The 26,900-nt window shown below is 50.0% G+C and overlaps 1 protein-coding gene across 1 annotated transcript in view; it reads left to right on the top strand.

Moving 5' to 3' along the window:
- PPL (periplakin) overlaps positions 1-26,711 on the top strand; it is a 53,521-nt gene extending 26,810 nt beyond the window's left edge. The window contains exons 5-22 of the mRNA XM_067551250.1: positions 662-787; positions 1,252-1,293; positions 1,574-1,735; positions 2,396-2,503; positions 3,334-3,429; positions 5,581-5,703; positions 7,414-7,560; positions 9,001-9,152; positions 10,112-10,209; positions 10,888-11,045; positions 12,009-12,187; positions 12,271-12,409; positions 13,719-13,912; positions 15,084-15,234; positions 15,857-15,940; positions 16,756-16,872; positions 21,720-21,812; positions 23,035-26,711. Coding sequence (XP_067407351.1) covers positions 662-787; positions 1,252-1,293; positions 1,574-1,735; positions 2,396-2,503; positions 3,334-3,429; positions 5,581-5,703; positions 7,414-7,560; positions 9,001-9,152; positions 10,112-10,209; positions 10,888-11,045; positions 12,009-12,187; positions 12,271-12,409; positions 13,719-13,912; positions 15,084-15,234; positions 15,857-15,940; positions 16,756-16,872; positions 21,720-21,812; positions 23,035-25,698 — 4,833 coding nt within the window. The 3' untranslated portion in view covers positions 25,699-26,711. The remainder of the gene's footprint in view (positions 1-661; positions 788-1,251; positions 1,294-1,573; positions 1,736-2,395; positions 2,504-3,333; positions 3,430-5,580; positions 5,704-7,413; positions 7,561-9,000; positions 9,153-10,111; positions 10,210-10,887; positions 11,046-12,008; positions 12,188-12,270; positions 12,410-13,718; positions 13,913-15,083; positions 15,235-15,856; positions 15,941-16,755; positions 16,873-21,719; positions 21,813-23,034) is intronic.
- The last annotated feature ends 189 nt before the right edge of the window (positions 26,712-26,900 follow it).

Here is a 26,900-nt window from a genome sequence, read left to right as displayed (position 1 = left end):
GCCAAACTCCCAACAGGCCCATCTCAACCTCTGGAAAAGAGGCTTTTCACTGTGCAATCTGGGGCTGCCCCCTCAGAGCCTGGAGACTGTTCTATTGAAGGTGCCTACCCGCTGGCAGCCCCCAGCACCTTCTAAGACACAGCTTGTCAATTGTGCAATGCTGTAAATGGGTGGGGTGGGGGAGGAGCCCTTCCTGGCACAGGCCACCAGCTCTGAAGCCCAGGAATGAGTTACCCTTGCATAGCTGCAAGCGGGCCATGTTCACATCTGACCTTGAAGGTCTGCGGCAGCCGCGAGGCCCACAGGCTGCCCCTGCACTATGAGAGGAAGCTCATGCTAGATGTGCTGTTCTTCTCCTTTCACTGAGTGCCCCTTGCTCTGATGTGACACGGTGGGATGAGAGAGGAGGAACGGCTCCATAACCATCCATAACTGAATGCCTCAGCCAAGGATCTTTCCAGGTCTTTAGGCAGCAGAGAATCCCACGAGACGTCTCAAACCCATCCCATTCCCCCCTGCACGGAAGCAGAAGGGGGCACCCCAAGCTGGGAGTCTCTCTGCCTTAGCTCCTGTCAGAGACGGCCAGGCGGACAGCTGGCAGCAGAGATGGAGGGTGTTTCCTGGTACTCCTGTCACTAACCTTAATCTCTCTGTGCACCAGGAAATGTTGAACAGCCAAGGCTTTGGGACTGATCTGCCACTAGTCAACAGTCAAGTGGAAGAGCACAACATCTTCCACAACGAGGTGATGGCCATTGGGCCCCACATCAGCAAGGAAAGGGACAAGGTAGGGCTCTTCTCTCTCTGCCTCACTCGCTGGTGATTCACACACCCGTTGTCTCTCTGTAGCACATACCAGCCTCCTGTCTTTCTACCCCAACCAGGGGATTACAGAGCACAGCACGGGCTTTTAGACTAACAAAGAATGAGACTGCAAGGCCAGGCTGGGGGAGACATACACTGGGGGAAGGACAGGTGTCCAGTAATGCGGGAAGAGCCACACCCAAAGCTGCTTGCAGTGAGATGAAACAAACTCTGTATCCAAACGCCCCCAGTTGCAGGGTGTCCTAAAGCCACACCTGTATCCAGAGCTGAATTTCACACATGGACCCTAACTTTACAATGGCAGCCCCCTGACCTGCTCCCTCCTAGATCCAGCCCCCTTTGCCCTACATACTTTGAGTCGCTCCCACTGTGCTCTTGGGCCCTTCTCTGCTTTTAACGCTCGGCTTTTCTCTCCTTTGTTTTCAGGAATATATGAGCAGCCTCCAGGTGAAATACCAGAAGCTGCTGGTAAGAACCTCCTTCAGCCCTGAGAAGACCTGACATTGGTGGATAAGCAGCAGAGAGCTGGGGCAAGGGTGTGAGGGCCTGTGTGCGTGTGAAGGAAGTTTAGCAGGGAGAGGCGCTGCCCAGAGACGCTCGTTGATGGTGGGGTGGGAGTGCAGAACCCTCCCAAATCCACCTTGAGGAAAAATCGTAAATGCTTCTCAGCAGGCAGCCTCCTTGGGCTGCTCCCCCAGCTCCATGAATGGAGGCAAGCTTTGACCCTCGGTAATCTCTCCTTTGACAGTCGGGATCCCAGCAGCGCCAGCAGGATTTGAACTCCCTTCAGGATTACATGCAACGCTGCACAAACAAGCTCTACTGGCTGGACCAGCAGGCAAAGGACCGAATGCATTACGACTGGAGTGACCGCAACCTGGACTACCCCAGCCGGCGTCGCCAGTACGAGGTCTGGGTATACCCCTTCCTTCCCCTGCCCCTGCTCTCCTCCACACACAAAGCCTGCCTACCTCTCCAGCTGTCTTCTACCAGCATTATAGGCTGTGTGCTTTACCCCAATAGGCAGAGGCAGTGTTGCCTAAGGGAGAGAGAACACTGCACAGGGGCTCGGGAGAGCTGGGTTCTAATACTAGCTTTGTCACTGGCCAGCGGGGTGACTTCACATCCCTGCGCTGTACCTCAGTTTCCCCCTCTGTAAAATGGGGACAATGGCACTGACCTCCTTTTGAGATCTGCTGATGAAAAGTGCTATGTAAAAGAGCTGGGTACTGATGTTATCACATGTACAAACAGACCCAGGCCCTAAAGCGAAAAAGGAGAATGAAATTATCTGTCTTGTGGTAGCATGGAGAGAATCCAGCCCAGAGACTTTACAAGCAGCTATAAGGAAAGGAGGAAGTGAAGGTGCAGCAGGGCTGGGTTGGGGCTGCCTGGCCTTAAGGGAGTCTCTGTTTTGAATGCACCTTCATTTTAAGGTAGGTAAAATCTAGGGTGTAAGCAAGGGGCCCTTCCCCTGTTGTTGCCTGGGCTCCTGTTCTCCCATCTATTAGCAAGAGGCCACCTCCGCGCATTCCCTTCTGAGCCTGACACCCTCCCTATCTCTGTCTAGAACTTCATCAATCGCAACCTAGAAGAGAAAGAGGAGGCTGTCAACAAACTTCACGAGGATGGAGACCAGCTCCTGGCCCAAAACCACCCTGGGAAGAACCCCATTGAGGTGAGTCCCCCAGAGAATGCTACCGTGTATTTCTTTCCCCCCTATACCCTAGAGCAAACACCATCCAGGAAACTCCTGCTTGACCCTGACCCCAGCACCGTGAGGTGACACTCCGCTGAGATAACTCCCGTGCGCTTTGTCCTATATCGGCACTCAGCCTATAATGGCTCCTCAGCTTTCTTCCTGAGCTACCAAATGCCAACACAAAGGCTCCCATCTCCTCCAAGTGTATAAACTGGGTACAGTGACAAACGGAGATCCAACTATTCCATCTCACCTCTGCCAGCCTGTTATCTTGCTCCTGCCCCGACAAGCAGACCTGGTAAAAAAAACAAAGAAAAAAAATCAACATTTGCTGGAAAACAGGACACATTTTTTTCACAATTGTCCCCCAAAATGCATCCCAGGTTCTGGCCCACTCTGCTGACATGGAGATTTCCGGCTCTGGCTGTAGGCTGCCCATGGGGATTCGTTCAGTGGGGATGGAAGGTGGCACTTCCCCTTGGGTAGCAAGCATGTTGGGTCAGGTTCATTCCTGGGTAACTCCATTGACTCTGGTGGCATTTACGCCAAGAGTTTGGCCCAATAGCCATCCGGTGAGTTGCTTCCAAACCTTCAGTTCCCAGAGGAAAACTGGCTAATATGCTGCTTCTGCTACCCACTGCTACTATTATTGGGCTCAAACCCCATTCACGATTGTGTCACCGAGTAAATGCCTCCCTGGGATTCTTCTCCTGAGCTGATATAAAGACACTGAGGCAGTCCACCAGCCTCCGTAACATCCCCACTGCTCCTGTGCCCCTAGTTCTGATGTAGCTGTTGTGTCGTAGGCTCACATGGAGGCCGTCCATGCTGACTGGAAGGAGTATCTCAACTTACTGATCTGTGAGGAGAGCCATCTGAAATTCATGGAGGACTATCACCAGGTACCAGGCCTCTTGGGCTAGGAAGGCTCCCTGGGCTAGGAAGGCCCTGGGAAAGCAGGGGCTGTGTTCTGAGTGATCTCCTAATGTTGGGAACAGGCACCCTGTGCTCCAGTGTCTATCTGCCAACACTAAAAGCTGGGATGCTAGACTCAGAATTTCACAGATTTCAAGGCCCAAAGGGATTGTTGTGATCATCCAGTCTGACTGCATAGCACAGGCCAGAGAACTTCACCCCGTTACCCCATACTGAGCCTCGTAACGTGTGTTTGATTAAAGCACATCAGCCAGAGAGGCCCTCAGCCTTGATCTGGAGACATCAAGAGGTAGAGAATCCACTCCTGAGGAGAAGGTTGGTTTTGTGGTTCAGGAGTGGGCCTTGGGCAAGGCAAGCTGGGTTTAATTCCTGCCTGCCAGAGGCTTCCTGTGTGACCTTGGACAAGTCACATAGGCCCACATCCTGAAAGGTATTTAAGTTCCTAACTGTCATTGAAACCAACATCGCCTGTGAGGATCTGGCCTCAGTACCCCTCCAGTACTAAGGGGAACTACCTCCCTGCCTCAAAAGGATAAATATACTGGTGACTGTGAGGCACTCAGACACTCTAGTGCTGGTGGCCAGACAAGTACAATAACCCCGTAGTAAGACTTCCAGAGAGCAGCGCTTCTGCTATGAAATCTGCAAGCATGGACCCCCCCAGCCCCTTCCCCTTTGACCGCCTTCCCTTTTCCACACAGGGGCCAGGTCAGGCCGCAAAGCGCTCCACGCCCTTGTGACCAGGAGCTCCTGGCTTAACTGGGATGGGGGAGGAACACATTTCCGAAGGGCACTGAGATGAGAAGCAGCTGAGGGAGGAAGGGGCCAGAGCAAGTGCAGATGGGAAATGGGGGGCGATGGTATCAGTTCCTAAGGGTCTCTCTCAGACAGGTACATTGCAGCACCTTCCCCACGCCGCGTGATCACTGCCATGCAGGTTTGGGGCTGGCCACTGACAGCTCCTGGTGAGTCCTCGGCTGTCCTGCCTCTCAGCAATCAAGCCAACCCTCACCTCCCTAGGGTGGGGCAGGTCAGTGCTGGAGGAATCCCACTGGGATCTGCTTCCAGAGAGACAGGGCAGGGGCTGACTCAGGCCCTCACTGCTTCCCTGCCAGAGAACGGCCTGGCGGAGCCATACAGATGCTCTGAGCAGGGGGACTGGCCAAGCGAGAGCAGGGGAGTAGGTGTGCTAACACCTGGAGGAACGATCCGATCCGTGCTGTATGATCCACACAGGAGGGATGCTGGTGTGTCTTCCCCCTGGGGTGGGGAGTGGGCAGGGGGATGTGTCTGTTAGATCCACCTCTGCAGTCATTCGCCAGCTTGATAAATTACGTTTGACAGCAAGGCAGGCTCTGCCCTGAGTGAGAGAATCAGGTTGGGTGAGATTGTTCCCCCACAAGCTCCCTGGAGCATTTTCATTTCACTGGGAAAAATAACCCCCCAGCACCCAGCCCACGCAGTTCCCTTCCAGGCAGCCCCGTTAACGTTTACAGAACAAACTGCCTGACAGGATGGGTTGTGTTCGGGATACGTTGCTGGGGCAGCTCAGCAGCCTCCCCTCCCCCTCACTGGCAGCAGCCTGCGGGGAGAGGGAAGACACAAAGCTGAGCCTCTCCTGGTCTGTGCTGTGGTCACAGGCAAAAGATCGTTTGCAAGGGCAGTGGCGGCACTTGGCGCCTGGAACCTACTGCAGCAGGGGAGCCGAGCTGAGCCAGAAGAGAGCTGAGCTACTTCTCCTGCTCAGTTTCCACAGGGGCACTGGGGACACTTTCTGCAAGAGTTCTCCAGCCTAGCGCCAGAGGGCATCAGCCCAGCACTGGCATCCTTAAATGAGACCAGGGGAAATGGAAAAAGACAGGGCCAGATTCTCAACCGCCGCCACCAAGCACTGAGCAGAGCAGAGGCAGGCAGGGCTGGGGAGGGAGAGGGCTGCATAGGAACCACCCCACCCCCAAGCACCCTGCTGTCCTGAGGCTCATTCTGCACTGGTCCCGCCTCGCAGGCCAGGCCCCCCCCCCCCCCGCTCACCCAGGACACAGCACCCACCTGTACTGATCTCTTTGCCAGCTGCCAAACTCTCTTTTAAACACGAGCATTGCTTGGCCTTTCTGCAGTTTCAGAAGGATGCTAAGGATGCTCAGGAGCTGCTGAAGAAGGTGGACACAGACCTGGACCAGAAATACACCCCTGACTTCAAGGACAGATACCAGATCGAGTCTCTTCTCAGGGAGCTGGACGTGAGTAGCAGCACGCTAATGGAAGAGCATGACATCGGCATCGGTAATGGCATCAGAGCAGGTGTTGCCTTGAACTCTGCAGACGCGCCAGGGGGCTGCCCAGTCTCTGCCCAGGGCAGGTGCTGGGGCCCAGACTCTTCTATCCCCCTGCATTCACCTGTTCGGTCTGCTGTGCCGGCCACACCCTCTCTTCCCCTTGGGCCTGCCATTACAACTTTCACGCTGAGAAGAGGGATCACCAGGCTGGAGTGTCATGTTTCTCCCATCACACTAGTACTTGCTCGGGTTGAGAGCATCATTAGACTGTCACAGGACTCAGCTGAACCACCCACAAGGGAAGAGTCAGTCCACAGAGCCACCCCTTCAGGGAAAGGCCAGCCAGCCCAGAGGGACTGCTCCCAGGCCAGAGCAAACACCGGCAGTAACGGACATGCCTTCACCCCAGTGCAGGCAGCCAGCCACCTTCCTCCTTCTCCATGTCCCCAAATCAGACAGCCCCCCACAACCCTCCAGCCCTTGGTTCAATGCTGGGCCCGGGTGTTGGGGTTTGGTGCTGAAGATGGGTGATCTTGGGCGGGAAAGGTCTTGGACCAGCGAGGAAACTTCTTCTGATCATTGGTCAAGGACCTGTCCTTAGAGAAGTTTTCTGGTTCTGGCAGCACTTGTACTGCTCTCCAATGTCTCCCTGGCTGGCCACATCCCAGAGCACTGGGCACCTGGCTGTCATCTCACTTATTACACATTCCCTTAATGTTTGTGTTACTAGTGAATGCTAAATAACAAAGACACACAGGCATGCGTACGGGGTGCGCCAGGTGTGCCCAGGCATACCCTAATTTAGGGGTGTCAAATATCCGGCTCATGAACCTTTCTGATGTGGCCCACGGCGCCATCTCGCTGGAGGGTAGAGCTGCCACCAAAAGAGTGGAGGGTGCGCGATTTTTCGGCGGACAACAAGACACAGTGAGCTGCCACTGAAAAAGAAGGCGCTGTGAGATTTTGCAGTGGAGACTAGGACGCGGCGAGAATTCTGCTGGCGGGTAATTCAAATGTGGCCCGTCGGTGGAATTGAGTTTGACACCCCTGATAAAGAACATGAAAAGTCCCTGGGTGCACACCCTAATGAAATGTGCTGCGCATGCCTATGCAAGGACAAGTTCATATTTATCCCTCCTCTCCCACTGCTGACATCACAAGCACTTCCTCTTTCCACATCTGACACGGCAATGGCACAAACCAGTTAAAGGGAGGAAAGAGCAGACAAGTGCATTTTCCCCTTCAATTTGCTCACATCCTCCATCCTGGGGGTACCTGTAGCACCTCTGGCCTGTGGAAATAGGAAATGCCAGCAGGAATCAGGGTCTCTAATGGCCTCTCAGCCTCTGCTGCTGGAGGAAGGAATCACAGCTGAGAATGCATTAATATTTCTTGACATTTTACATTGTGAATATTCACTATCAAAAAGCTCTTTCATAAAGGCCACAGTAGATGAGATGATGCCCAGGCTTTACAATCTGCTCTGCCAGTCAGGGCCAGACGGAGCATTTCATTCCATCCTAGCAGCTGTCTCCATGGCACATACAGGCTCTAAAGGTCTCCTTTCCATGGCCAACACACCACCTGCAAATCCCTCTGGTGCTTGTGGTCCATAGGTTGCAGTGGCACATTTTTAAACCTCCCACCTAGTCACAGCTTTTCATTTCCTCTTAGGACCAAGAGAAGGCCTTGGACAAGTACGAGGCAGTGGTGAAGTCCCTGCAGACACACAGCCAGCAGGTGCTTCCTCTGAAGTACCGCCGGGAAACCCCGCTCAAGCCCATCCCCGTGGAGGCTCTGTGTGACTATGAAGGCGAGAAGGTAAACCTTCCCTCTGACAACTGTATCCTGGGGTTACCGGGGGTGCTGCAGGGAAAACGGCTCACCACTTCCACGCCTCGCCACGGATGGGGGACTAGATGGGAACCTGGTTAAGAATGGAAGTTTTCCTGGAGCCTACGTGTTAAAATATAACTTATTCTGACCAAGGCCTTGACACTGCCTTGAAAAAAGAGGGGAGACAGCCATGGAGAACAGTGACTTGTGACAGCACCCAGACACAGCTAGCTAGTAGGAGAAACAACAGAGATTCTAGGGGGTTCATATAAGACACTATATTGTATAAGAAGTCTCTTGAAGCTACAGCCTCCTTGGCCTGTAGCCTGTGGAGCATTCCCAGGTTGGCTGCTTCTGTCACACTCAGAACTGTGCAGCTTCCTGATGGTTGAAGCCTAGTCCAGGATAATAACAGGGTGCAGGCACCGTTGTGACCGATTAAATTCAACCCCCAACCACCTCTCTGGCTCCCCTTAGGCTATGTCATGTCTCCCTATGCCACTCGTTTTGCTAATGTAAATTCAACCCTGATCCTTTGCACATGCTCCTGGTTGAGTGCCACCACATGACAGCAGTGCTGGAGGAGCTAGCTCACAGTACGACAGAAGCAAAGCAACCCAGACAGGCGAGAACGGGGAGAGAGATCACCCAGAGAGTAGCCACAAGCCTCCAACCTAGGAAATGAAACGAACAGCTCCGATACAAAAGGCAGAGATGGAGCCTGCCAGCTCCAACTAGCTAACGTTCAAAGGAGCTTATTTGCATTGTGCCTCCTCCAGCCCGTCCTCATCGGAGGTTCCTTGGCTTAACCAGCCATTGTAAATTGCTGCAAGCAGGAGGGAGCAGGACTGGGAGGATTAAGGGGGGGGGGTATCCCTAAAAGGCTTAAGTGGTCCACACAGCGTTTGAAGATACGCAGTCTGCATCTACCTCATCCCACGTCGGGGTGAGATTAGCAGCTCAACTCTAGGGTGGTTTCTCCTGCAAACAAGCAGAGAAGTAACCAGGGAAGGGCAGGGACCTGACACTCTCTGAGGTCATTCAGTTTGTTGAAGGATGCTCAACACACTTCTGCTGTGCAGAGGCACCCTGAAGATTGCACGGATGGCAGTGGTGTGGCTGTTTGTAGGGAACGTTCCTAGCAGCTCTCTAGGTGCATGAGCATGTACATTGCAAGCAGGCAAGTGAGTCAGAGAGACAGAACCACCCCACAAAGGGAACAACAGCTGCATTTTTCTAAGAACCCTGCTACCAAACTGGTGGGGCAGGTGGGAATACATGCCTTCCTGGGAAAAGCTGTATGGCTGTGCATTAGCCATGAGGGTCAGACAGGGCCCCACCAGGGCCTGTGTCCCAGGTATGTGTGTACTAGACCCGGGTGGTGTTAGATTATTAACTGGCAGTTGTGACTGGTTTCTGCCCTAGGGCCAGGTTACCCGTGGAGCCCGCTACACCCTGAATAAGAACAATGGTGACTTCTGGGATGTAATGGACAATTCAGGAACCAAGATCAGCGTCCCAGGGGTCTGCTTCATGATTCCCCCCACAGACCCCGAAGCGTTAGCTCTCACTGACAAGTACGTGCTGCCAGGCCCCTTTTCACTGTAGTGTGAGCTGCAGCGTGACTGGACCTTCTCCTTCCTGCTGAGCCTAAGACACGCTGGGGGTGGGCCTTGCGAGGGCTGCTTTCTGAACCCAAGCAACACTACCCCCTAGGGCCTCAAACGTGGAAATGAACCCAGGGGGCTGGAACATGCTTCACGGAGACGGTCCAACTTTATCAGGCCAGGAGCCAAGGCAGTTTGTCTTCCTACTTCTTCTAAAACCCAAACCCCTCCTGTCCCAAGAGATACATGCAGAAGGAAGCGGTTAAATATACATAGCTCCTTAGTGGGCAAGGCTGCTCTCTGGCTGCTCTCTGTCCCCTCCTGTGGAAAATGGAGATAATGATGCTGACCTTCCTTGATGAAACACTGGGAGCTTCAGCTGAGACGCGGTCTGTGAGCGTTCACACTTAGTGCTAAGAACACAGACAACAGTGGGGCAGATTCGGGAGTTGTGTTGACACAGCAGGGGTTAGAGGGACTATTCTATATTTCCCTCACAGGCCGCAGAGTCTCCACTTTATGGCAACCACACTACTTCCAGGTGAGGAGGAAGTGGTTCTGCCCATCCAACACCACCACAGCTGTGTTGCCAGAGAGCAATTCGAGGCAGCCCGCTTCCTCTGCAGGGGGACCGGAGAGGACACATTTGCTCATTCTTAAAGGCTGAGTGCAGCTGAATGACAGCTGCATTCAAGGGTTCGGTCACACTACGAGTACCCTGTGTTTTGTGCCAGAGAGGGAGATGCACCCCTGGGACTAGGAGAAAGCCCCTTGGTGACAGTGAAATACTCTCCCTTAGGGCAGGGGCAATAGCTTAACCAGCACATAGGTGACAGTCCTCATTTTACTATCCAACTAGATGCATACAGCACTTAAAGGGGCGAAGGAACAGGCTCTAACCTCAGTTCACACACTGTCTCCCTGTGTAGCATTGCCGGTCAATATCAGAGCGTGAAGCAGAAAACAGCCAGCAGCAAGAACGTGCTGCAGCAACGCTATGAAGGGCAGAAGGCTGACAGCATGGGAGGTGGGTCTTCATGCCAGGATCCTTTTGACAAAGCCTTTGCAGAATCTTAGGCTCAGGAACACCAAAGCATAAAGGGAGGAGGAGGTAGCCTTGTAGCTCAGTTTGAACTGGTGGCAGTGGGTTCTGGCTTCCATTCTTGAGTAATGTGGGCCCCTGTATGTTCTTGGCAAGGAACTGCAAGAGATTTCTCCTTTTCCTCCTGCAGGAAGATAGTTGGCTCTGCAGTCAGCTGCTTCCTTAGCTGCAGCTCCAGGGACACCTGACAGCTCCCAGCAATTCTGTTCTCTTTACCGCAGCAACCACAAGTACTAAGCTTATTTTCTTCTCTGAGGGGAAGAAGGGGGTTGAGTTGTTGGAACAGGGAATCAGGCAGGTCACTTAAGTCTCTGTCCCTCAGTTGTATCATGAATCCCAGCTGGGTGTGGTGGAGCGCCCACCCACAATGGCCTGTTAAGTGCTGTAAGGTCACAGAGTGGAAGCCCATGGAGCAGCATCAAGAAATGAACTGGAGCCAGTCGGCTACAATACAGATTTCTAATAGCCCCAGGGTTCAGGGGTTGGGTGCAGGATTGTGGTTGTGGGAGCTGGGATTTGGTTTGCACCCATCTCTCTCTCTCTCTGTGTCTAGGTCTAGCCCTACTTCCTTAGCATCTAACCCAGCACCCTCTGCTTATCTAGATGCTGCATCCAGCCAGGTGCGCCAGCTGCTAGCAGGACTGGAGAAAGTGAACAGCGACCTAGACAAGGAGGAGAAGGCAATAACAGCAAATCTACGCCCCCCACTAGAGCAAAGCCGGGCAGTGCAGGACAGTGCTGAGCGCGCAAAGAACCTTAAGGTAAGAGTCATGGAGGAGAAAGTAGGGGAGGTGGTTTGTCCACCTGCTAGGCCAATTACTGTAGCAAGAGCCATGAAAGCAACCTTGGCACAGGAAACAGCACCAGAAAAGCCAGCTAGGGAATCGCCCTGAGACTAGAAAGAGGTCATTTGAATGTCTGTTTATTCATCTACCAACCTCATGGCTGCCAATGCACAGCTGCAGGCCTAAACCCCACAAAACCCCTCTTCCTTCTATTAGGAAATAAAAGGGAAAGGTACAAAAACACCACTATTCTTAGTTACAATTGCTTCTTGTGCAGAACTCAGCACCAACTCCAAAAAGCATCCCTGCTTGCATGGAATGAGATGGCTGCACCTTTTCCACTAACACCCCAGGCATATCCATTGAATATACCAACCAACCAAAGGTTCTTGCTCTGTGAGTGACGAGACCCCTGCCATTGTCTTGGCAGGAAATTCAGATCTCTATTCCCACCGCGATGGTATCAGAAAGACACCCAGTAAAATGAAGTGGTCATAACACAGCTAGGGGCTATTCTTTAAGGGCCTCAGGCACAGATGAGTGTAAGGACATAATACTAGTGTGAGGGATAGGGTGAATGGAGGGGATGCCGCCATGGACATTAAAACAGGATGGATAAGGGAATATCGGATGTGCGGATCCAAAACCCTTAACACACAGTTTGCAGTTCTCGCCCTGTGTCACAATGGCATGATGTTACAAAGAAATGCCATCCTGTAGCAACATGCTATTTGTCCCTGAATGGCCTCAAGAAACATCACCTTGTCCCAATAGGCTGAGACCATCTGGCACAAAATCCTCCCACCATACTTGGAACAGGGGGCCTGCCTCAGTGCAAACCTCTCTGCTGGCCCCAGGCAGCCAGGAGCTGCTGCCTTATTTGTCATCTGGTTGCTAGAGGCCCGTTCAGTGGCTGTAAGGACTTTCTTCTCACTGCAGAATATCTCCAATGAAGTCCGCTGCATTGAGCCTGAGAAAGCCAGGAAAATCCAGGAGTGTGAGGCCTTCATTGACACAGTGCCCAACTCAGGCAGTGCCACCTTGGTGCGGAACAAGGTAGAGGACACTAACAAGAAGTACGACCACGTGGTACAGCTGCTCAGTGCTGCCCAGGAAAAGTATGTTATGGCTTCTGCCAAGCTTAATTTAGACTTTTCAGCAATGGCGTGTGTGTGTAGTAACGCTCTTCCTGCATTTACAGGGTTGATGTGGCCAATTGCCTTGAGAAGAGCCTTCAGCAAGGCAGAGACCTGCTGTCTGCATATGAAAACAAACTGGTTATAGAGGATACTGTGCCGGAGGACTTGCGGGCTCTGGATCATAAGAAAGAGGAGCTCTTAGTAAGTGGTTTCTTCAGCCAGTTCTCTAACCTAGCAACGCATTTAATAAACAGATATCTACTAGAAAACCTGGCCCAAGTATGCTCCAGGAACCAACCAAACTGCAGCTGGTTAGCAGAGATGATCTTCCACAAAGATCCTCATACTCATTCCATTTTCATCAAGGTGTCTGCAGTCCTGAGACAGGAGGTTGCTTGACGGGGTGGACTCTGTCCGGAGCAGCACTAGGAATTCTCAGCACAAGGTGCTCATGCTAGGGGCTGGTCCCTGACTCATTGCCACCAAGACACCTCCCTTAAATGAGGGCCCCTAACTCACCAAACCAAAATTCTAGTGGTTGGCAGGCAGTATAGGGCTACAACTGGAATTGGGATGACAGAATGGCTCAGGGACTATGTATCTGAGTGGTGGCCTCTAGGTCCTCATCAATGGGTATCTGTCAGAAAAGTCACTTATCACAATCAGATCCTTGTGGATAAGCTTGATAGAAAGGCCAAGAACTCAATGGGTCAGTGCCGGACATTAGCCTCTAGAGACTGTCTCTCAGGAACAGAGGGAAGGCAAAGAAACCAAAGCTTTTGCAACTGCCTCTTGAGTTACTGCAGTGATGGGGATAAAGGACTTAAATCTTCAGCACTTTTCACAAACAAACACTGTTACCTTAAATAATGAAGAACAGCAGGGAGTCAGGGTGAGAGAGAGGTGGTTTTCTCCCCCAACAAATCTCCCGGGTGGCTCTTAGCCTTTCTCTAGAATCCCCAGGCCTGGTGCCTTAGTGCCGCCCTTTCACAGCCAGGGACCCCAACAGCCTCTGTAGCATTAACACAAGCCTGGCCATCATGTAACATCCTCGCACTGCCAATGTCGGGTGCTGATGGCACAGAAGGGCGCTATGAGGCAGAGCACCACACCCATTTCACTGGAAGCAGGCTGAGCGGTCTTCTTGCTTTGTATCCATGGTCTTCATAGGCTGGGCAACAGTGCATCACGTAGATCAGAAGAAGGATCCTGCGTACTGCTGAAGTCTTCCACTGAGCCAAACCTTTCTGAACTGGTTTAGCCACATGCCTTGCAGCTGAAGGAATATTTACCCTTTCCCTCACCCTATGAGTCATAGTCGGGATGCAATTACTTCGGGTGGCAAAGAATTCAGGGTGATAGGGTTAGAGGAGCCAGCTGTTATGCACAGAAATGCCCAGTGAATGTCTTTCTTTAAAACTAGACCCATAGGCAAGTTATGGCAGAGAGATACTTGGTGAAAGCCTAACGTCGGTTTAACAGCCCTATCGTTCTCCTACTCCCATCCCAGGCCATGGGCGTGGAGCTGCAGTCCAAGAGGTCTCTGCTTAATGAGGCAGAGCAGAACTTGCAAAAAACAAAGATGTGCTCCAGTGCCATGGCCAGCCGCTTTCAGGAGCACTGCCCCAACACCGAACGCCAGGAAGCTGAACTCCACAAACTCAACCAGCGTTTCAACAACCTCAGCAAGCAAATTGACCACAGGTGAGGCTCCAGGGTGGGCTGTTGGTTGAGCACTGGAGATACAGGCTAGGAGAGAGCATCCCTCATCTCCTAGCACATGGGTTTTTACAACAGAACACTACTGACATGAATGGAATCAAATCTGGAGGAATTGCAGTATGATCCCTGTTGAGCAACATGGGTGTATACAGAGCTGATGGGAGTTTAGCATTAAAGGTCTAGGGAAGGAGAAATGAATGGTTCTTCATCATGTATTGGCTGGGCAGATCTGGGTGACCTTTGGCACTAAGTGCTTTTGTAATGGAGACTGGAGTTGTTACAAGGGTGACCAATTTGCCCACAAGGGCTGAAGAAAAGGTGACTGAATTCCCTTCCAACACAGCCTCCTCTCCTGCCTCTGATTGGGTCTTCCCCCTTCACCAGCCTTCATTTCCTTTCCACAGCAAGATCTAGCACCTTCAGGGCTTTGCACTCATTTGTCCTTACTCGCCTCCTACCTCCTCTACCTACACTCCACTTGCACTCTTTTCCTCTTTCACCCACTCTCCACTTTCCATCTGCCTTCACACTGTGCCAGATGCCTGACATAACCTCCAAGCACTTACTTGCCACGTACCCTTCCTCTTCACCACCCAGTCATCCCCTTAATACTCAACTAGGCAGTGGCACTGTTGATGCCAGCCCCACTCTCCTTGCTTTGACTTGGCCGGTTTTATGTTGTATTGCATGCACATCTTTGGATGTCTCAGGGCACAGACACTTTTTGGGCTGGCACATTGTACGCTGCCATGCCCATTGATAATTATATTCCACTGTCATCGTGGATTCCACTGCATCCTCAAGGTTAACCATAGTGTGGTTTGACAAACTACTGGTGCTTGGAGTCCTTTACAGGCTTGGAAGAGATGGGTGCTGTATGGAGTGCTTTGTTAGACACAGCAGAGATGACTTTCACAACCCTCCTCCCTGACCTAGGATGTACCATTGTTTAGACCTGCAAGTAGAAGGAGTATAAAACCACGCCATGTTTTAACATGGACTGAAGAAAAGACTTCCTAGGAACTACTATGTAGGATCCTGCAGCAGAGGAAAAACTCAGACCCAAGTTTATGTCTTTGGGAGTGTGGGGCGAGAGACATTTGCAGAAACTGCAATAGCTTAGGAAGTATTGCATCTCATATCCCCCTTGCAGATCTCAGACCCTGCAGAAAGCAAAATCATCCTATTCCACCTATCGCACTGGCTACAATGAAGTCAACCAGTTCCTTTGTAACATACCGAACTATGAGCCACAGGAAACAGACAACATCCAACAAGTGGAAACTAAGATGAAGAACCAAATGGTAATTCCTTCTCCTCTAAGCCATATGCTGCAGGGACCCTCTCAACATCTTGCCCACACTTCACAGTCCCCAATACTGATCAGGACTGCTGTATGGGACAATGCCAGCAGCTGCTACAAAAAAAAGTTAAGGATATGGTGGGGAAATATGCCCATGTTCATTTGATGAAGAGTTCCTGCTAGCTAATGCAAAGGTAGGGCACTGGCAATGCACTTCAATCTGAAATCAATCTGTCCTTAATACAGAACTGTTCAGTGCTACTCCACTTTGCCCATGAGTACTACCCTATGAGGACATATGTCCACGTGGGAGGAGACCCTCCGATGAGCCAGACAGTAGATGAAGGGCAGCTGCACCCATTCAAATCATGTTAAAAGAATTCAGGAAACAAAAGAAAGAATTCTGACCGTCCCCTATCAGGGTGACACACAGAAAACAACAGGTTATTTGCAACCACAAGCTCTCATGTTCCTTTTGTGAATTGGAGGCTAGTGCTTATGGTATGTGTGTGCTATAGAGAGAGAGGACATTAAAACAAACACTCCTGGGTGTAGTTTTAATTGGAGCCCTCAAAAATGCCATACTGCTTGGTGCTTTTCCTGTGCCATTTGTTTGTTTACAGACGCTGCTGGGCGATATTGCAGGAAAGGAGCAGGAGGTACAGAAAGTCTCTGCCAGTGCCCAGCAGTACCAGCAAGCAGTGAAGGTAAGGAGTGTAATTCTGTCACTAGAGGTGTTTTTAATAGACTCGTAGACTTTAAGGTCAGAAGGGACCATTGTGATCTGCAACGTGCAGGAAGTCAGATTAGCCGGTCACAGAACCTCATCCACCCTCTCCTGTAATAGACCCCTAACCTCTGGCTGAGTTACTGAAGTCCTCAAATCATGGTTTAAAGACTTCAAGTTCCTGAGAAGTCCCCATTTACACTAGTTTAAACCCACAAATGACCCATGGCCCAGGCTGCAGAGGAAGGTGAAAAACCTTCAGGGACAGGGTCTCTGCCAATGTGACCCAGGGAAAAATTCTTTCCTGACCCCAAACAGGGGACAGGATAGCAATGGCTGCCAAAAGGAAACCACTGTGGCCCGGTGATTGAGTGAAAAGGACTGGGGTGGTAAGGACAGCTTAGTCCCAACCCCTGCTCTCACAACAACTCCCTCTGTGCCTTTGTCCAATCAGTTAGTATGTCTGCCTCAGTTTCCCTATATGTAAAGGGGTTAATTCTCCTGTCCTGCAGACAAGTGGCTTTAAAGCACTTAATATGAATGTCACAATACAACCAGGCAGGTGCATTAGCAGGACAGATATGACAGGCAGAGCCCGAACTGAACCTCTCAATGAGATAAAAAGGTTTCCCTGCTGTTGCTGTAGCTCCCATCATCCTAAATTAGCTACTTCACAGAAGACCAAGGGTGGTGTGAGGACAGGTGAAAACTTGGCTTAAGGCACTAGCAGAGGGGCACACAGGCCAGGAGTTCTCATCTGTGTTCTCACCTTCGAATGTCACCACTCTGCTGCAGGACTATGAATTGGAAGCAGAGAAGTTACGATCCATTCTCGCCCTGGAAAATGGACGGAATGGCTACACGAGCAAGAGACCCAGACTCCAGTCTCCAGCCACAAAAGTGAAAGAAGAGGTAAAGCTGTGACAAGGTCGCAAGGGGCTAGGGCTGGGTGACAGCTTTGAGGTGCCATCAGTAATTGCACAGACAATGATTTTTACATCTGTGACCTCAGCCTCAGTCGGGGTTGGGAATTCTTCAGCACCATTAGCTGATCAATTATCTAGCATCCCAGCATTTTTAGGAAAAGTATCTGAGCTTGCATTTGGTTCCCAACAAAATCTCCCCCTTAACAAAGACTTTCAGGTGGAGAGGCAGGTTTTAGGAGCTAAAATATTTTGTGTAAGCTACAGATACTACACGAAGACCATGCAAGTTTTTGAGGTACTTTACACACGTATAACCCATTGTTTGGCTATCTTTGCTCATCCTTCATCATATATTGCACCATGCAGCCCATGAGTAAATGAGTCAAGATTGGGCTCTTCCCTGATGGTCCCACTTGTTACATGCATTTGGTAGGGAAAGGAATAGGTTCAGGAAGAGAAACTATTGTTTTTCTTTGAGTGATGGCCCATATCTGTACTCCACACACAGGATACGCAATGGGCTTCCATTGGCCTGCACATTCGCTGTTGCTCTCCTCCTGCTCCCAAGCAAGGGCATAACAAGCAGTGTGGACTGACACCTCACCACTTCCTTCTTACCGCTGCATTGTCTGAGTACTCAGATCCTTTTTTCTGCATCATTCCTGTAAGAATTGTATACAGTTCATTTTTAGTAGTTTTTATAGTACAGCATAGCATAGCGTAAGATAGCGTTTTTCTCCCCTGCCCAGAGATTCTCCCCCCCCCCCCCCCAAGAAGTTTGCAATTATGCCCAGGGTCCTAGGGTTCAAAAACTATTTCCTGCTCTTGTTCCTCTTCTGTAAGTGACAAACATCAACACTGCTTGGATGAGGCTCATATTTCTGACAAGTGCAGCATCTGCCTCTCTTTTCCCCCCAGAACTCATGAGAGTCATTAAACACCTCACGGAGAAGGCAATGAAGCCCCAAATCAGCTCTGAGCCAGATACCTCACCCCCCACACTCAGCCTCAATAAGTGGGCAACACCCCTCTTAGCACAAGCTTGGACATGGAAGCTATGTCTGTTAAGCCTAAAGAAAAGGCTCCACAGGAAATTACGGGGCACTCTCATAGATATAAGGACAAGTCCTCTATGTCCCAAAAAGAAGGGATCTTTCTCTGACCAGATCAAAGGCAGGAGAGCCAATGGACATGGGTGCTATGGTCTTAGGTCCAACTTAATCTTTTCAAAAAGAGGAGGCACGCAAGTTCTGCCGATAGTTCTGACTCTGGCGGTGAAGACAAGGTATAGATAGCTCCTGGTGCTTCCATTCCCTTCTGGAACTGAGGCAGTATTGATAGCAATGTGTCCCCAAAGGGAGCCAACAGCCCAGTGACCAGAGAAGCTCCGGCTCTGCCAGCTCCAGGAATGGACTATCCTCATACTCCAGGATGGTTGGAGATGTACATCTCCCTGGAAGATATCTTTGCTCTCCCTCACCCAAGTTCACTGCTCCTATGGGGTCCATCTATATTCCAGGATACTTTTACACCAGAGGAGGAACCTATCACAAGGAGAGGGAGTTGTTCCCCCATTCCACCCATCAGACTTGAAGCACGGCCATTGGTACCAGTGGTCCCACCAGTGATCAGGGACACAGCCTTCTTTTCCAATGAGTTGGAGGCGCTGCAGGAGTCTCTGCGGCACCAAAGAGAGGCAGCCCCAGACAGAAGCCCTAGAAGGTCAGAGTTCCAACATCCAACCTGACATAATTGGCCATGGGATCCCCGCTCCACTGGTGGATCCATCTTATTGGCCATATTAGGGATTGTGGGAGCCCTACCCTAGACACCCAGGATCGGTGCATGAGTTCTACTTGCCATTGCCTGGCCACACGCAACTGGCCCTGTCAGAGTATTCGGAGGAGGAAGGTGAGCAGGATCCGATGGTTCTGGGAGCAATCTTGTCATCATCACCAGATGAGGTGGTTACTCCATCTTCTCGGTCTCCGCTGGGTGACTTTAAACAATACCAAGAGCAACAGACCCAGCTGGAAGAAATTCAGGAGCCTCAGCACAGCTTACTAGGTATTCTGCAGCTCCCCAGTCCCACTAGAGTGCCCCTCCCCATCAACAAGGCCATCACAGATCGAGCAAAGATGGTTTGGCACACTCCTGCTTCTTGTGCTCCCACATCTAAAAAGGCTGAGAAGTGCTGCTTTGTCCCATCCAAGGGCGGAAAGTTCTTGTTCTTCTTTGGTGGTGCTGGTGGCTATAGACCGGTCCAAGCAACAGCACCCAAAGGCTACTCCCTCTGATCAGGGGCACAGGAGACTCAACCTTTTGGGAAGAAAGATCTTCTCTTCCACCTCCTTCCAGTTCAGGATCTCTAATCACCAGGCCCTCTTGGCCAAATATGATTTTATCAGTTATGCTAGATTTCTAGAGTTTAAAGACAAGCTCCCTGAGGAGAATAGAGCCTGCTTCCAGGCCTTAGTGAATGAGGGCAAATTGGTGGGCAGAACTTCACTCCAAACTAGATTGGATGCAGCAGATACCACATAGAGGGGGATGGACATGTGAACATGGACAATCATGTGGCTCAGGGCATCTGGATCCCCTGGGAGTCCAGAATGCACATAACTTACTAGAACTTATGTTGGTCTGTCTAGCTTGTAATGCCTTTCTCCCACTCACCCAATCCAAATATGAGACAATGTGACAACAGTATTTTATATAAACAAGCAAGAGGAAATGAGATCTCTCTCTTTGTGCATAGAGGCATTCACCCACTAGAATTGGTGCATCAAACATCACATAACCCTATCAGCGGCTTCACCATACTGACCCGGGTGCAAAACTCCCTACCAGACTGTCTAAGCAGACACTTTTCTGCAAACCATTAATGGGAGAGTGACAGTTTGGTCTCAGAGACGTCTTTGCTCAATGGGGAATGCCAGCTTGGGACCTTTTCACCTCACAGGCAAACAGGTAGCTTCCTCAGTACTGCTGCAGAGCAGTGCTGGGAAAAGACTTATTGGGAGATGCCATCTTGATGTCATGGAAGAGTCGCCTGGGACATGCTTTCTCTCCAATTCCTTTGATACCTTTTTACGGAAGATCTGCCAAGACAGAGACTGAGTCATCTTCATCGCGCCCAACTGGCTGAAATAGTTCTGGTTCATGGATCTGCTGAGCTCTCAGTGAGACCACCCATAAACATTCCATGGTGCTGGATCTTCTAATGCAACATAGGGGCAATTTTATACACCTGAATCAGGAGCCGCTGCAACGCAGAGCCTGGTATTTGGATGGGCATTGAAGATAGAAAGCTCATCTTCCCAGAGGGTGCAATCTATCCTTAACCAAAGTAGAAAAAATTCTATAAGAAGCTGTTACTCAGCTAAATGGAAGTGTTTTTCTGCTTGGGTTCATCAGTGCAATTTGTCTCCGGACTCTGCCAGAATCCCTGATATCTTAGTGTATCTACTTACCCTGAAGTCTTCAGATCTTTCATTCGGTTCCCTGGAGGTACATTTAGCAGCAATCAGCACTTTCCATCCTCCAATGGATAATGATACAATCTTTACACCCCCAACACAACTAGATTTTTAAGAGGTTTTTCAGATCCTTTCCACCAATGGTGAAGTTTGCCCCTCCATGAGACCTCAATTTTGTTTTTATCATCTCTCACTAAGATTCCCTTTGAGCTGCTGGCCACATGCTGTGACCCATCCATCCATGACAGTGGCCTTTCTTATAGCTATACTGTCAGCCAGAAGAGTCAGAAAACAGAATGCTTATGGTGAGTCCACCATATGCTACCTTCTATAAAGAAAAGGGCTTTCTATGCCCCCAGTCCTACCCAAGGTAGTTTCTGAGTTTGAGTCAGGTCATCTACTTACCTGTATTTTTTCCCCTAAACTACATGCCTTGGAAGAGGAGAGAAAAGACTGCATTCTCTGGATCGCCAGAGGGCTTTGGCATTTTATCTGCAAAGAACAGAGGACATCAGAAAGATATCTAAACTATTTGTTTCCATAATGATCAAGAGATTAACCTATATTGGTGCAGAGACTTACAACCTGCGATCCATTTAGATTTATTCTTTGTTACCAACTAGCTGGTATTCCCCTTCCCTCTCCTCCCCCGATGGGGTAAAGGCTCATTCCACCAGGGGACAAACTACTTCAGCTGCCTCTCAGAGACATACCCACACTAGAGATATGTAGGGCAGTCACTTGGAGCTCTTTGCATACCTTCCTGAGACATCATGCCCTGGAACAGTCATCAACTGCAGAAATGGCTGTGGGGGACAGCAATACTAGAGTCCGCTACCAGTTGTTTGACCACTGTTTGTTAATCTCCCATCTGTGGAATACACATAAGTAACCTCCCATTTCTTCTTTAGGTGATGGTCCCTGTCTGTAACTGGGGGCTCTTTACGATGCAAGGTCCCTATATGTATCCACTACCCACTCACCAGTGATTTCGTTACACTAGCTAAGACTAGGAAACTGGAGAGGCGTTGGCCTACACTGCCCATTATGCCCTCGGTTGGGAGCATGAGGAGAGCTACGGCACATAAGCAGGCCAACAGACACTGCTCCCAAGAAATTCTACACTCACACCCATATGGAATACACATAAGGACCACATATCTCAAAGAACATTTGGTTACCCACAATGCAATAAGATCACAGTAGAGGGAAGGTTTTGAAGAATATCCAGTTGCATCGTGCCATGCTTCCCAACCTATTCTGCATGTGGCCCATTTGTTTAATTTCTATTCAGAATGTCTTGATTAACAAATCTGGTTCCACTTCCTTCTTTGAATGCCTTTCTATTTCACAGGAAGCAATTCTGGCTGCTAAATTCACTGAAGTTAATGCTGTCAATAAACAGAAGCTGCAGAACCTGGAATTTGCCCAGAATCTCCTGAGGCAGGTAACTGATGAATAGCAGGAATCGATTTAGATAGAGATGAAACTAAGAGCTTGGCCTTCCAAAACATGCACTATGTTACAGTTAAAGTTACAGTTGCTGGGCGACTTCGCATGGTCACATCTGCTGCACCACAGTAAAGGATTTTTGAGGTTTATGCATACATTAGTTAAAGCAAATTAACGTTATGCTAAGCAATTTTATTCTAGAAGAATATTTAAAGCAGAATTGCACACACATGTGTACACCAACTAGAAATAGATCTAGCTATTATATTACATCTTGGAAATCATGCAGAAGGAGCCTAATTTGAGCCCACCTATCAAGAACAATCTAGCCCATCCAATTATCTCATCACACTCCCCATTTGGTGCATCGGAGTGTTATGTAAGTCTTAGGATGCACTAGCTGAATGGTTTTCAACTTTTTTCATGAGGGCCACTTGCAGATCCCCTTCCCACATAGCCAGGCATCTGTCATGGATTAGTAGGAGAAGGATGGGGTGGTCATGACCCCGTGGTTAAGAACCCAAGCACTTGTTCAAAAGAGGGACATATTCAATCATTTCCAGTGGCTCTATTAGAGTTGGAAGTTCTCCCGTGAGTATTGAAGATAGGAACACCAAGCAGGAATGCTGGAACCTGTGTAGAAATGGGAGGCCATCGACACTGGAGCACTGCCCCTTGCTCCTCCGCTTCCCTCCTCCCACCCCCACCCTCAAGACCTTGTCCCCTGGCAAGGGTTGAAGCTGGAGCCAGGCAGTGGCAAGAACTGCGCAGGGAGCCCTCACCTCTGTGGGGAGCCCTAGGACCCTCCACCTGCCCTGGGCAAGCGACCAGGGTGCCTGAGAACAGTCCTCAGCCCATGTTCCTGCCCCCCGGGGCATGCCACCTAGGGCAGGTGGGGGTCCAGGGCTCCCTTGGCAGCTCTTATCGTGTCCCGGCTCTGGCTTCCAGCCTGGACAAGGAGCAGGGCCCTCAGGGGGAAGAGGAGGAACAGGGGGCAGGGCTCCATAGTGAGGGGGACTAAGACCCACCTCAGCCCCCCCATCAGGAGGAGGCTGGCGCTGCTGACAGGCTGCCACGCCTGCCTGAGGCTACTATGCCCCTGTTAAAAAAAGGTGGGGCACAGCCTCCCTGACCTCCCCTTCCAGTGCCCTCTCACCAAACAGTGACTGCTAATGAGTAAGGTTGTCCTTACCCTGTGCTCTTTGTTCCACTGACAGCAGCCAGAGGTACACGTGATGCAGGAGTCTGTCCAGACTAGCAAGTTGGAGAGGCCTCAGGAGGAAGCCTGGAAAATAATGAAAGAGCTGGATGACGAGAGTCAGCGCCGACAGCAGCTAGAGGGAGAGATCAAAACTATCCAGAACGACATCCTCCATCTACAGAACCAGAAGCCCCAGGAAACTGTGCTGAAGAAGGAACTGCTGAAGAAAGTGCCTGACCCTAAGCTGGATGAGAACGTCCACAAAATGCAGCAAAGCCTGGCAGAAGAGCAACGCAAGAACCAGGTGCTACAGGAGGAGCTGGAGGCCCTAAAACTGAAGCTTCGAGCTCTAGAGCATGAGAGGAAGGAAGGGGGCCAGGAGTATATCGTTAAGGAAGTCCTGCGTATTGAGCAGGACAAGGCACAAGCGGATGAAATCCTGAAGTTGAAAGAAGAACTGGAAGACCTCAGGAGGCAGGAAGGAGCCAGAGAAAATGAGGTCACCCTCCTGCACCACCAAATCACCGTGCTGTCTGATGAGAAGAACAAAGAGCAGGAGGTGGTTACTGAGAAGGAGGTGGTGAAGCTGCAAAATGACCCTCAGCTGGAGACTGAATTCCGAATGCTGCAGGAGAACAAGGAAAGGGAGAGCACTCTAAGGCAGAAACAAGAGGAGGAGTTCAGCTTCCTGCAGGACAAGATGAAACGGCTGGAGAAGGAACGGGCCATTGCAGAGGGCAAGATCACAGTCAGGGAGGTGCTGAAGGTGGAGAAAGACCTGGCAACAGAGAGGGAGGTGATTGAACTTCGACGACAGTATGAAGACGAGAAGGCCAAGGGCCGTTCCAATGAGAGGGAGAAGGCTGAGCTGCTCAGGAAGATCAAGGTCCTGGAGGAGGAGAATGCTAAAGTGGTTGTCCAGGAAAAAGTACGAGAGATAGTGCGCCCAGATCCCAAGGCTGAAAATGAAGTAGCCAACCTTCGCCTGGAGCTGGTGGAGCAGGAGAGGCGGTACCGAGGTGGGGAAGAGCAGCTGAAGAGCTGCCAGAATGAACAGGCTTATCTGAGGAACAGAGGTGGCCAGGTGGAGGTGAAAGAAATCATCAAGGAGGTCATTAAATATAAGACCGATCCTGAGACCGAGAAGGAATTGCAGAGACTCCGGGAGGAAATTGTAGAAAGAACCCGAGTGATTGAGAGAGCTGATCTGAAGATCTACCAGCTGAAGCAAGAGATTCAGACCTTGAAAGACACCAAGCCTCAAGTCCAGATGAAGGAAGTCGTCCAAGAGATAGTGCAGTACCAAGAAGACCCCAAGACCAGGGAGGAAGTGGAGTCCCTGAGAGCTCAGCTAGCAGAGGAACAAAAGAAGCACGTCGACCTGGAGAGGGAAAGGCTGCTCCAGGAAAAAAAGATCAGACAGAAAGAGGAGGAACTCTCACAGGTGAAGGAGAAAGTGGTCCAGCAAGAGGTGGTGAAGTTTGAGCAAGATCCTGTCTTGAAAGCAGAAATCAACTCCTTCTCACAGAGCATTGAGAGTGAGCTGAAGCAGATAGACTCCCTGCGGGAAGAGCTGCGCAAGCTGCAACGGAGGAGATCTGAGCTGGAACGCCAGCTGGAGGAACTCGAGAAAGAGAGGCAAGCCCGCAGAGAGGCCGAACTTGAGGTGCAGAGGCTGAAGATAAGGCTGAATGAGCTGGAACAGCAGGAGAGGGAGACAACGGAGAGAGTGACTGTGAAACAGAAAGTAATCCTCCAGCAAGATCCTCAGCAAGAGAAAGAACACTCTTTCCTCAAACTGGAGCTAGAGGAAGAGAAGCACCGAAGGCAAGTCCTGCAGGCTGAGCTAGAAGCCCTGAGGAAGAAGCTCCTCGCACTGGAGAAGATGGAGGTCAAGGAGAAAGTGGTCTTTTCAGAGAGCATCCAAGTGGATAAAGGGGACACTGAATATGAGATTCAAAAGCTGAAGAGCAACCTAGAGGAGGAGAGTCAGCGTAAGAGGGAGCTGGATGCAGATATCAACCGGCTCGAGTCCAGGCTATCTGAGGTGGAGTTCAACAATTCCAAGTCCTCCAAAGAGCTAGATTTCTTGAGGGAGGAAAATCACAAGCTCCACCTAGAAAAGCAGAATCTTCTACTGGAAACAAGGAGGCTGCAGTCTGAGATTGAGCTCACAGCAACGGAAGCTCGGGATTTACGGAACATGACCCAGATTGACAGTGGGGTGAATCTGGACTCCAGATTCCAGGTCTTGGAGAGAGAGCTGGAAGATCTAAAGAAATTATCCAGAGAAAAAGATGCAGAGATTGAGCAACTTCATAATCGCCTCAAGACAGTGGCCATCAAGAGAGAGCAGAGAGAGAACCACTTGCGGCGCTCCATTGTAGTCATAGACCCCGACAATGGCAAGGAGATGTCTCCAGAGGAAGCTCACAAACTTGGCCTCATCGAATGGAGATTGTTTGTTAAGTTGAAGAGCCAGGAATGTGACTGGGAAGAGATCTCAATAAAGGGGCCTAATGGGGAGTCCTCCGTGATCCTTGACAGGAAGTCTGGCAAAAAGTTCTCCATTGAGGATGCCTTAAAGAGTGGAAAATTAACCATGGCTGAGTATGATCGTTACCTCAACAAGGAGATGTCCATCCAGGAGCTGGCGGTACTGGTGTCTGGAAAGAAGTAGTTACAATGTTCCCTCCACTTTAAATTGAAACTTGTCTTACAGCGGCTTGGTCAGAGCTGCACCACTTGTTACAATTCCAGATTGCTGCAAATCATTGCTTCCTTTGTGTCTTCTGAAATGCTATATATAGCCTTTGCATGGTCCAACATGAGGCTGCCATGAAGTCATGCTGCTTACTGTATCCATTGCATAAGAACACTGCCATGCCAGAGGTGGGAAATACATTTGCCAACATCACAACCTTTCTTCCCCTCTACAACCTTACCTAGATATTCACACCAACAGAAAACGAACAAAATCTTCATGTCTGAAGTTGTTTATTAGTATGTGCTCTCAAATTTAGCAATTGAAAAGAGGCTGCATATCTCAGCACATTCCTTTCCTGTTTTTATGTCAAACCTGCACATCTCTCTGCAGGATACTGCACAGTCATGTAAAAAGCTATATAAATAGCACAATGGAAAGAGACAAAAGGTCAAGACGACTCAGAACAGCAGAGGGAGCCTATTAAACCACCCACCTATATGAAAATCTAGAGACACACTTTCGTAATGTACTTGCATGAATGAATAATGGTATCATCTGAGAAAGGCAGCTAAGTGCACAAAAATGAAATTTACATCTTTATTCACAGTCATGATACCAACATCTAATCAAAGCTGTTTCAGACATACTTTGTCGCCTCAGTGCCTCTAATGCCAGGGGGAAGGGAGAACAAAAAGAACTGTAATTTGATGCAGTAAACCCTAGATTATAGGAGGTATTTTCATATGATAGAGATCATCAGAAATACGTAAAGAGATGTCTATATTACATAGTAAAGCATGCTACTGTAACCTAATGCAGAGGTGCCTTCTGAACGGTCATGCTTACCTCATGGTTAAAAGCCACTCGTACTAATATTTTACTGACTAAAGCTATATTCAGCTATATGTATCATTTATTTGTGTAAGGGAATGGGAAATATGGGGAAATTCTATTTATAGTACAAAATAAAAATGCGGTGGTTTAAATTAGGAGTTTCTTTTCCCTTTTTAAATTGATGTCTGCCTTTTGATCTTGTGCCTTAAAGGAAAGCAACCGAAGTTTCACCCAACACTTACCCCTCACAGATCTGATCTTAATAATGTCGAGTGCCACTTGTGCAATCCCATTGCCTTTACGAAGCTTACACAGGTGTAACTGACTGGAACCTCTTACAC

Source organism: Emydura macquarii, unplaced genomic scaffold (genome assembly GCF_026122565.2).
Source record: "Emydura macquarii macquarii isolate MOO-44397 ecotype Brisbane River unplaced genomic scaffold, CSIRO-AGI_Emac_v2 contig_1348, whole genome shotgun sequence".
In the NCBI taxonomy this organism is placed as follows: Eukaryota; Metazoa; Chordata; order Testudines; family Chelidae; genus Emydura; species Emydura macquarii.
The sequence above is the reverse complement of the archived record's forward strand: the minus strand, read 5'-3'. Positions and strand labels throughout refer to the sequence as shown.